The sequence below is a fragment of the Siphateles boraxobius genome, unplaced genomic scaffold (genome assembly GCF_051911475.1).
Source record: "Siphateles boraxobius isolate OS27281-9 unplaced genomic scaffold, OSU_SipBor_1 103, whole genome shotgun sequence".
Taxonomy (NCBI): domain Eukaryota; kingdom Metazoa; phylum Chordata; class Actinopteri; order Cypriniformes; family Leuciscidae; genus Siphateles; species Siphateles boraxobius.
In genome coordinates this window covers 1,756,031-1,768,069 of record NW_027508704.1, presented here as the reverse complement: position 1 = coordinate 1,768,069, position 12,039 = coordinate 1,756,031, and the positions used below count along the sequence as shown (strand labels likewise).

At 37.3% G+C, this 12,039-nt stretch overlaps 1 protein-coding gene across 2 annotated transcripts in view; it reads left to right on the top strand.

The window, feature by feature from the left end:
* Positions 1-12,039, top strand: part of polr3e (polymerase (RNA) III (DNA directed) polypeptide E) — a 38,645-nt gene that overhangs the window by 18,397 nt on the left and 8,209 nt on the right. For both annotated transcript variants that reach the window (XM_077245959.1, XM_077245970.1), the window contains 9 exons: positions 362-447; positions 528-572; positions 2,912-3,003; positions 4,744-4,864; positions 5,181-5,262; positions 5,926-5,985; positions 6,805-6,962; positions 10,520-10,581; positions 11,164-11,618. In XM_077245959.1, coding sequence (XP_077102074.1) covers positions 362-447; positions 528-572; positions 2,912-3,003; positions 4,744-4,864; positions 5,181-5,262; positions 5,926-5,985; positions 6,805-6,962; positions 10,520-10,581; positions 11,164-11,618 — 1,161 coding nt within the window. The remainder of the gene's footprint in view (positions 1-361; positions 448-527; positions 573-2,911; positions 3,004-4,743; positions 4,865-5,180; positions 5,263-5,925; positions 5,986-6,804; positions 6,963-10,519; positions 10,582-11,163; positions 11,619-12,039) is intronic.

Sequence of the window (12,039 nt, the reverse complement as noted above, 5' to 3'; positions counted from 1 at the left end):
GTATATGTTAGCCTACTATTACAGCGAAATGCAAAAGGAAAAAATAAAATAATCACGAAGAAGAGAAAGCAGAGCTCTTGCCGTAGATATTCTTGTTATAACGTCACGTTAAAATACCAAGTGAAACGTTATTCTCATGTTATTCTTAAATAAAACATTAAATAAACTGATAGCTCATTGAGTCAAACTGACGGATACGCTTTATTTGTAGGGCAACCTTATGATTTGAAATGATTTGTTTCAGTCTTTTTGAATGGAAGTTCCCCAAACCGGAAGTGCCGCCCATAATTCAAAACGCAGTAAACTCGTCAGGGATAAGTTGGATATAATGCATGTTCATTTATTCTGCTTGCATCTGTAGGACGGACGTTCTGAGCATGAGCGCCAGTATCTTTACTGCCAGGCCATGGATACCACAGAAAACACGGAGCTGGTGAAAACACCAGGGTTAGTGCATGAGTGATAAACACTGTTGATTGTACCCGTGATGTTTGGCTGTCGGTGTTCATCTCCTGTTCTCTCCGCAGGGAATACCTGTCCATGCTCATGCCTCCTCTGGCTGAAGAGAAAGTGTGAGTAGAGGAACTTTCTGTAGGATGCAATGAAATCTTGTAGTGCTGGGGCGGTATACCGGTTAGGGGTGGGAATCTTAAAGGGATAGTTCACCCAAAAATGAAAATTCTGTCAGTAATTACATTACTACTATTAAAATAGTCCAAGTGACTACAGTGGCTCAATCTTAAAGGTATAGCGGAGGATCTTTCCGAATTTTAGAGAAGACCCGCCCTCTCCAATTTTTTTAAAAATGCACATGCGCAACACTCTTATTTGCTCCCGAGAGGTAACGACTATTAAATGTGTTGAGTGACCGAGGACTTAAGACATGATATGCAATGGAGAAGTAGCTTGTTGCATTTGTGTAATATATACTATGGTGAACACATTGTAATTATCGAAAATGAACACACAAGGTTTTAGAACATTTCAGCGTGATACCATTTACCATTTGGTCATAAGGCTACTTTAGACAAATTGAGATGTTTACCGTGTCTACGCGGTGCATAACTTGTGCCAGCATCGCTAATCATAGCTTACATTAACTTTTACTAGCAGTGATTTTAAATGAATTTCTCCAATTAGCATGACAAACTTAACCTGTCTAGTAGAATCTTCGGCATCAGTGGGAAGCCCAACCTGTGCTTTTAGCGCACGCCAGCGTGTGAAATATTCACCCAATATCACTCTGGTCTTCTTTCTATATTCTGCGGCCTTTCTCTTCTTATCATACACCTCGTATACATTTTTTCTCTTTCGACCCTCAGCCATTTTCAAAGGAATGGCTGAAACTGTAACTCATCACACATAATACACCTTAAAGTGCGCATCCGCAAAAAGCGGAAACTACATAGGGACGAGCACGTACCGCATCACCAGAATGATTGACACTTAGGTGGACCAATAGTATAGGCTACCCACCCGGAAAAAGAAAATCCTCCGCTATACCTTTAAGTTTATCAAAACGACGAGAATACTTTTTGTGCGCAAAAACGAACAAAAATACCGACTTTATTTCAACTCTTCATGTCCTTCTCTGTGGGCCTCGAGTGAGTTCACTAGTGTAACAAGGCAGCGCTTCTGTGTTTTACGACACACGTAGGCTCACTATTGGCCGACGCTGGTCATGTGTGTGATGCGTGTGACGTACAACACAGAAGCGTGACAGAATTTACATTTTTGGGTGAAATATCCCTTTAAGACACTTAACAATCCGATCCGATTCTCGGAGTAACGATCCGATTCCCAAAACAATTTTTAACATGCATTTTTGGTAACTAATTATCCTGCTGTGCAAATACATGAACTTTACAATTTAACCAAAATTGGAGTTACTATGCTCTCTGTTTATAGTTAGAATATCTGTTTGACAGTATTGCCATATTAAAAATTATAATGATTTCAATACTTTTATTTTATAGGCTACGTGCACAAGCATAGTGACAAACTTCGGCATATCTGTTTCCGGTTTACTTGCGTGTCGCCCAAAATTTCTGTTTTTACTTGATGTTCTCCAGGATCTTTCACCAGCATACGAACGTTCGTCTATCAGCGGGTTTTTCTGTTTGGCCAGTGACCGTGCACAGGTCACAGTGATGAAGTTTCAGTTTGAATTGAACACAGAATTGATTCTGAATTTCATCGATTCTGAACCGTTAGATAATTGAGCTTTTCTCCCACCCCTAATACCGGTTCATTTTTGTTATGATATACATTTATAATATACCGTAATACCGGTGTATGATCGCTTAAACAACGTTGGGAACGCATCGCGACACTGATTTTCACTGTTGCACTGGTGATGCACAGCTGTATGAAGATGGACAGGTTAAACTATAATTGATAGCTGTCAAATTATATTAGTGTTTCCCATACATTGGTTCACAATAGCAACACTTCTCGCCACAAATAGATTTTCCAAAAGGCTTTGACATCATTGAATAAACATGAGCACTGCACGTTTATGTACAACTCTTTGTAAACACCCTTGCAAACCTGTATTTTTCTACAATATTCACTCATGACAGTAAAATAAGGCATTCTGGGTCTATACTGCAGTATTTTCTCTCTCAATCAGCAGACAATGTGGTCATATACCAGATTTATACCGTAATATACAGTGAAACCGGTATAATTTTGAAAAATACCGTGATATAAATTTTTGGTCATACCGCCCAGCACTAAGATCTTGGTATTTTTATAGTTATCTGTGTTTGTTATATTTTAATATTTTATAATTTGTGTAGCACTATGGTCAACATTGTAGTATTATTATGTGCTTTATAAATTGGAATTGGAATATGGCAGTGCGATTGATTTTTGGATGTTTCTGATCTTTTTCTCTGTGGTTGTTTAGCGTGAAGCCGACGGGTCCCAGTAACGTGCTCTCCATGGCCCAGCTCCGCACGCTGCCTCTGGGGGACCAGGTCAAGACGCTGATGAAGAACGGTCAGCTTGGCTTACGCTAGTGTTTATTAGGGGTGTGAACCTACACTGGTGTCACGGTTCGGTTCGATTACGATTATCATGTCAGCGATTCAGTTAAATTCGATATCACAATGCATTACGATGCACTGCATCCTCAATTTTCAATTTTACTTAAAAAGTGATGGTGTGTGTGTTTGGTTGTTCGGGAAGTCGCAGTGGCAGAAACAGTGATGTTTAAGTTTCAAGGGAGTAAAGCCTGTTTATGCCATTAAAAAATGAAATTCTGTCAAATCAATTTTGTTTTAAAGAAATGTTAATTTAAAAGCAGCGCTCATTCATCAGTATATAATGTTAGCCTAGAGATGCGCGCATCAATGGTCACGAGTCGAAGGTGACGATCATCCATTTATAATCACGCGTAACAACACAGAATAATTGTAATTTGACCGTCGGTGCGGATACTTGAATCAGAGAGCATTATTGGGGGGGTGGATGATGTTTTTGGCTCTGGATTCGGGTGACGTTGGAGCTCATCTTACTCTACAGCAGTCGCACTCTGCAGGCGCTAACAGCTCGAGTTGAACACGGCTAACGTGGTTTGTCAAGTTAGTGTATTACCTCCTGCATATTCTATGTGTGTGTGACATGAGCGCACACACTGCGTGTCTTCTCCAGGTTGTTCATAAGAGCAGAAATGTGCCCAGATGTCGGCTTGTAAAGTAGTTGGAGCATTTTTTAATTACTCGCACTCGCGTCTCGCCTCCCTCTGTCAGTGTATGCTACCGCGATAAATGACGTCAGAAAAGCGTCAGTACATTATAATCGGTTACGGTCAATTACTGAAGCGATACCGAATCGTCCTCGTCCGCATCGCAAAAAATGATTAATTTCGACACCCCTACTGTTTATGTCCGTCTCTATTAGCGCTGCAGGATTAATCAGTCATTTTACATGTATTCGCGCTTAAACCGATTTGTCTCATCGGGATTTTGAAATGGTAAAGTGTGTGATTGTTAGTTATGCGCAGATCGTCTGTAAACGCGGCTCACTCTGAAAGCTCGGAGTTTGAGTCGCTTATAATGTGCGTTTGAAACAGCAACACCCGTCAAACATCTTTCCAGACATGAGAAGCATTTATGAACCCCTTGACCAACAAAAGACATTTAATAACACGCTTTTGCTCCAGACTCACTTCATCAGGACAGCTGAGCTCCTCCTCCTGTGAGATGATGAGCTTGTGTTTATTGGTCATGTTTCATCAAAGTAGGGCTGCAACTAACGAAGATTTTAATTATGGATTAATCGGTCGAATATTTTTTAGATGAATCTATGAATCGGATACAAAAAACAAAAAAAAACCATTAATTTCCAACCCTTCATTCAAAAAAAGAACCGACAGTGCAAATTCACAGGGTAAAAAGTCTTCAAAAAGTGCACAAACAGGTTGTTCCTTGAACATCTGAGCTGTTAAAGTTATATATAGTTATAGCTTTTGATCATGATTATCGAGGTACTAGTGTCACAGGTGTCGGTTTTAAAAATTTTGAGAGTAGATTTGTTGAAATATCTACTCTCAGACAATCTGAGAGTAGATATTTTGCATATTCTTTATTTTATGGTCAACATTGTAGTATTATTATGAGCTATGCGCTATAGTGTTTAAGCATGAAAACGTAAAATATATATATCAGAAAAAACGAAACGCAGCGTGAGTGTTTTCGTCATATCGTGTCTATATAGATGTTTGTCTTTGTCTGGCAGTGAAGGTAATGCCGTTTGCTAATCTGATGGGTTTGCTGGCGTCGGGCACGGACTCGACCGCAGTGTTGCGATGCATTCAACAGGTGGCGCTGCTGGTCCAGGGAAACTGGGTCGTAAAGAGGTCAGGCTTTTTACGTTACATCTATGCTGATGCATGATCTTTTAGCAAACGTTTGAAGCGCTTTTATTTTTTTAGGCGAGTATATTTACCCATATACTTAAATTTAGGATATTTATTTATTATTAATCTTTTTTTCATTTATATTTAATGATATATCGGTTATAATTTTTTTTGGTATCCCTACATAATTTATCTTCGCAATACATAGTTGCAATAATGTTTTTGTCTTGTTTATGCTGCTGTAACGTCTAAATTACCCCTTAGGGATAAATAAAGTTTTATCTTATCTTATAATCCTGCGATTTGTCTTTGCCAGTGACGTGTTGTATCCCAAAAACACCTGTAGTTCACACAGCGGTGTTCCTGCTGAAGTGCTCTGTCGTGGCCGAGACTTTGTGGTGAGCTTTATTTTTGACTCTAATATGTATATTAGCTTAAAGTCCCCCTGTAGACAACAACTTTATCCCTTAAAACTCATCTTTGATCCCCAAAATTAAATATTTAAACGTTTTTTCCTTGAAAAGAAATTCTTCATGCCTTAGAATATCTTGAATGTAACTCTACACCCTCGCCTCATTTAGTATGCGCGGTTCTATGAATATGCAAATGAGCCCCGCCTCCACTCACTCACTCAGAGATCCACTCGTTGATGATCACACGTTGATCTGGCTGGTTATAAGGTCGTTTGTGACGTCAAAAACACCAGCGATTTTAGAGACTGTCTTTGGTTCACTGCAGTTTTAAGGAGAAAATACTCAGCAATGATGTCGACTGTCTGCATTGTGTCATATTTCTGAGGATCTATTGACAGAAATACAACATAAGATCCATAACTATGTTTTTTAAGTTTAACCTCACCACTAGATGCCGCTAAAAATCACACACTGCACCTTTAAAGCATATTAAAAACGCATATTAACAACATTAAAAGCTGGATTTTCACCACAGGGGGACTTTAACATGTTTCCTGTCTCCTGGTTTGGATGATAACGACAAGCAGTATCATTACATCATGCTATATAATAAGTGTTTATATCCTAATTTTGTCTTTGCGTTCTCAGATGTGGAGATTCACTCTGGAGCGAACGCTTATGAGGAAAGAGGTCGCTGCCATCATAAAGGTTTGTGGGCTGAATTAAAATCAGTACTTGAGTATAACAGAAGATGGCGCTGAAAGATGTAATGTTTTTACCATTATAGTGTTAACACACACACTTATTAGGCCATATCTAGATGTATGCACTTTAACCCTATAAAGCCTACTGTATCATAATTGATACACAAATAGCCTTTAAACGATCAAAACTTCACTGATAAACCTGTTGCACACAAACTGTTGTCTGATTGATAGTTTAGACTTTTTTTTTTTTTAGCAAGTAAAAGACTTTTAATATAACTGTAAACAAGTAAACATAATAACTTTAATATTGTTAGTAATATTTCAACTGGACTGAAGCAACTCAGGTTTACTTGATTATCCAGACATCATTTATTAGAAAAATCATGAGTATTAAATATGATGATCAGGCTTATTATTTATTCATATCTCAATCATTATTGTATTGTATTGCATTGTTTTAAAACTACAGAGCTTTGATCATAAAACTAAACATTTAAATATGATCGTACTAAGATATTATTGGCAGATATTTATATGCATTTCATGTCAGTATCTGCTATACTGTTATAAAGATCTCATTGATTTACATTACAAGCATCAGAATTTCACTTTTTGTCGATATAAATGTCAGCATCTCAGTTTGAGTCTCTGAATGAAATTGAGCTGTTTTTCTCACTATATGAGCTATATATATAATATATAATCTCACTATATAATTATTTAATATGTCAGGCTTTGCAGGGTTAAGTATGTGCACTAATCAATCATGTATGTTATTCAGCATGTGGTATTGATGTTTTTCTCGGTCATGTGATTCCAGCTTCCTCCCGAGGACGTGAAGGACTTCCTGGAGCAGATGTCGGTCCCTCGAGTAAACCGAGGCTGGGAGTTTCTGTTGCCCACCGATCAGGATTTCGTCAGAAAACATCCAGATGTGTCTCAACGGCAGCACATGCTTTGGATGGGCATTCAGTCCAAGTATGAAACGACCTCTTATAAACCATCATAAACCTTACGAGTTTGTTCATTTGTGGCATTTAAGGCGAGACACTACAGGGTAACATTTAAAAATAATAGATATCACCATGAATCTTCCTCAGTTGATTACTTACACAAGTATATAAAAAAAAGTATTACACGTTTTTGAAATTTGTATGTTTAATTATGCAAATTAGGCATTATCTCATTTAATATGCACAATTTTGCATATATTTTCGGTAGATGGATCTCAACATATGATAAGCAAAATTCTATTTTCATTTTGTTTACACACAAGATGAAAAAAAATTTTATAGGGATTTCTGGATATATGCTTTCATTTCCTAGGAAATCAAAATATACTGTCCATAGCCTTAAAAAAAATCGATTTTTGCCATATTTTTTTTAATTGAAATGTCACATAAATCAGTCCAGGAATGATATATTAACAAATCCCTCTGAAAATATCTTCAGAATACTGCAAAAGTGTATAACTGGAAAGTTTGGTGTACTATAGGTGCTACATATTAGATGTTTGTACTAGGGATGCGCGGTATACCGGTACTGCAAAAATACAGGTATATATTATATTTCAAACGGTACAATATCATAATTTTGTTCAATTCGGTATTTGATGCGCTGTTGTTTCGAAGTTCACTGCTAGGCGGCAGTGCGCTACCTAAACTGACGCGGGTCACGCGAAACCGGCAAACGGTGACAACAGAGAAACACGATGGATCAAACGAATTTCTACACGCCCGAAATTAATAAATAGAGAGAGCAGTATGAGTGAAATAAGGTTTTACTTTGCCAACAAAAGTAATTAGAAAAGTAAAGAAACAGATCTCAATGCACCACTCTGCAAACGGGGAGGCAACACATCAAATCTGCCTAAACACTTGACTTATCCGTTGCTCATCTTGACTTGTTCAAAGAGTTCAGAGATCGACAGGTTAGTCCATCATTCAATTGATTTAAATTCGACTTTTATTGTACACTGAACAGCGCACATACGTAAGAGCTTATTAATTATATATGATACGGTAAACACGAAAGCTCAAATCTGCTTGCATGACACGCTATAGTAAAATGAATGGCATATTAGTGCCGCTGTGGCGACCCCTAGAGGAATAACCCGAGAGAGAGAGTAATAGTAGCAATATGAATATTACTAATATTACAATTAAGCTACATTTGTCAACATTCATTAGGTCAGTGGTTCTCAAAGTGGGGTCCGCGGACCCCTGGGGGTCCGTGAACGATAGCCAGGGGGTCCGCGAAATAATTTATAACAGCCTACCGTTTTTCCATGACTATAAGTCATGTTTTCTTTATCATCTGAAAACTTGCTATTTATTCCAAAGTGACTTATCGGCCTAATGCATTTAATGTCAAATGATAAAAAAGTATGCTTTTAAAGGTTTCTATAGATAGATAATCTATCTATATTTCTTATGCCTGTGCGTCAAGTATTCGCTGTGTTTTGGTCGTTAAGATCACTTTTGGCACCTCAGTACACTATTTAGAAAACCCTGCATACGACCCTGGGTGAAGACTATTTGTGTCAAAACATTTCATTAAGCGCTCCCACATTAACTTTGGGCTCAGTCACTGTTATAAATATGAGGGGGTCCTTGGAAATATTTTTCCCCCGTAAGGGGTCCCTGGCTCCAAAATGTTTGAGAACCCCTGCATTAGGTAACCTGACCTGCAATGCATTAAACTAATATGAACCCAAACAGTAACCAAACCAAGATGAATAAATGTTGATAATTCTCTGTTGATGAATGACAGCTAATGGTTTACATGTCATGTCATTATTCTATTATTATTATTATTATTATTATTATATGTTAATCTATTATTATATATATTAACCTATTTTAACTGTATAATTTCAGGGGGGTTTTTTTGTTTCAAAATCAAAATTTAACCTACTGTATGTTCCCTGACTGAATTATGATTATTATTATTATTATTTTTACATTTTGATACCTTTTCTTTGCACATTTTGGAAGTGGAGAGTTTCAAGCAGTGTTTTTTAAGTGTCACTTAAATTGAGACTTTTTTTTATTTTATTTTATTTTTTTACCTGTGGTATCGATTTAGTATCGATACCGAGGTATTAGGTTCTGGTATCGTACCGAAGCCAAAATTGTGGTATCGAGCCATCCCTAGTTTGTACTGGAGAATTACAAAAAACTCATTTTGAGAAAAACTGCATTTAAAGATTTAAATAGGGGAATTTAATACATTTCTATTGAAAAAAAATTGCTCAAAAACAGAATAAATGCTTAGGCCCTTATAATAATAATATAATATTTCAAGCTTATGAAAACTGATTATTTATTAACATGGCAGGAATTTAAGGCCTAAAACTGCAGTAACTCAATGAATTAGCATTGGCAGAGTACACCATGTGATGCGTCTGAGCGAATCACGTTAGCAGAAACCAGCAGTAGCCAACGAGATTTCGCCATTAGCTTTAAATCCCCCTTTGGACATTCACGATTGGTTACTGATAGAAAGGAAATGCCCATATTTGGGTTAAAGAGAAATTTAATCCATCTTAGCCCATGTTGTTCTAGCACCATATTTTCTTTATTCTATGATGCACTAAAATACTTTTTGGTTTGGCAGTAAAAATCATGTGCACTTTCATTGTGTAGAAGAGCATCTTTTGTGTTTCATGGAAGAAAGTAAATATAGCGCCACGTTCTGTTCTGAAAGTTAAAGTCCCGTTCATTTTTGTCCATAGGGAAATCAATCATTAACGATAACTTATGAACTTTTATAGAAAGCTATGAGGTATTTGCTTTTGTTGAAGCTGTCAGTCTGCATTAATCATCATATTTAACAGCGGAATTCCTGATGAATAAACTACTGTAGCAAATTAGCTGAACAGAAATATTAATAATCAATAATAACTTGTTATAATTATGAATATTTGGATCAGTTAATATAATTAGTTAACTCAATGTTGTAAATTAATATTACAATGAATTAACCTGTTTGTCCCGTGGGGGAAGTTTCATAGACCTTTGTTGGGAGAGTGAGTTTGCTGGATTATTCATTAAATATAATGAATAATTTGTGTGTGTGTGATTGGTCCAGATGCTACACTACATTACCCATGATTCTGCAGACAAACCTTCACCAATCAGAGAATCCAAACAAATTGTGCCGAAAGACCCGCCCACTTCCATTAAGCATTGCAAATGACGTGGATTAATTATTTATTTGAACGTCATATGCAATTTACTAAATATTAAGTTCACGGTTTTGTCTTTTTGTCAGATTTTCAATCAATTAAAAAAAAAAATGTGTTTGTTTTGCTTAAAATCAAAGTTTCTAATGCGTTTCTCCTCGTATCTGGATGGCTACATGAGTAGAACTACATGAGTGTGAGGACATGGAAAAAATAAATAAATTGTGAGCTAGTGCTTTAGCCAAATAAAATGAATAACACGGAATATTAGTGATATTAAACACAGTTTGGTCTTAATATGAGGTGAGAATCTCAGTCTGCTAGTTTCTAAATCAACACTATATTGCAGGTTGGAAAAGGTGTTTAACTTCTCCAAAGACGACTTTGTGCCTAAAAAGGATTCTCACATGGGTATGTTTATCTATATTTACACACTTTTATAACTATAAACACTAGTGCTCAGAAGTTTGGGATTGATCATTTTTTTTGTTTGTGAAAAATCTTCTGCTGACCAAAGCTGCATTTATTTGATCAAAAATACAGTAAAATTGTAAAATATTATTGTAATGTAAATCATCTGTTTTCTATGTGAATATATAGTAAAGTGTAATTTATTCCTGTGATCAAAGCTGAATTTTCAGCATCATTACTCCCAGTCTTCAGTGTCACATGATCCTTCAGAAATCACTATAATATGATGATTTGATGCTCAAGAAACATTTGTGATTATCATTAATGTTGAAAACCGTTCAGATTTCTGTGGAAACCGTGATATATTTTATTTTTCAGGATTCTTTGATGAATAGAAAGATCAAAAGAACAGCATTTATTTGAAATAGAATCTTTTGTAACATTTTAACTGTCTTTGCAGTCACTTTTAATCAACTTATAGAGTCCTTGCTGAATAAAAGCACTAAAAAACACTCATTTTTTGAACGCTACTGTAAGTTTTCATCATCACACACTAGTTTATCAGCGTGTTTGTCACTTCAGACCCCGTTCACGTCAGCGGAGACCAGCGCGTGAGAGCGGCGCGAGAGAACGCGAGAGAAACGCACGGCGTCCTGCAGAGAGAGCTGGACGCCCGCAGGCTGGCGGGGTCGCGACCCCCGGGTGACGTGCGGGTCAAGCAGGAGCCGGTGAGTGACTCTGAGGAGCCCATGGACACGTCCGGCTCGCTCGCGAACGGCTCGGTGAACGGTCACCCTGCCGCCGCCGCCTCCCCGGTGCCGGACCCTCACAACGGACTCGCGTTCACCCCCGAGCTGCAGGAGTTTGTGCAGAACACCTTCAGGAAACATCACGTTCTGTGCCTGAGCGAAGTCAAGCGGCTGTTTAACCTGCATCTGGCCAGTTTACCCAGCGGACACTCGGTGTACGGTCACGTGACCGACCGCATGCTGACCGACGCCATCCTCCAGAGCCAGTGCAAGCAGATCCTGGTGCCTGTGAGTACATGTGCATCACGCTCACTCTACATCCACCATATTGTTTCATTTATGGGGATTCATTTGGCCATTATTTTCCTAAAGATTTCCTTTTTTTTTTTGCATTAAAATTGTGGTCAAAATAAAGATTCCTCTGATTGGTAGAGAATCCTTTTAAGCTTTTTCAGAGAAAATATATATATATATGTATGATGTGTGTATGTGTATATATATATATATATATATGATGTGTGTATGTGTGTATATATATATATATATATATATATATATATATATACAAACACACAGATATTTTTGTGATTTTTATGTATGTCAAGATTTCCTGCATTGTTTGGTTCCCAGAACACTGGATTTTGGTAAAATGAAAGGAATGTTATGATTTGGTTCCCAAAAAAATAACCAAAGTTAATCAGTCAGAATA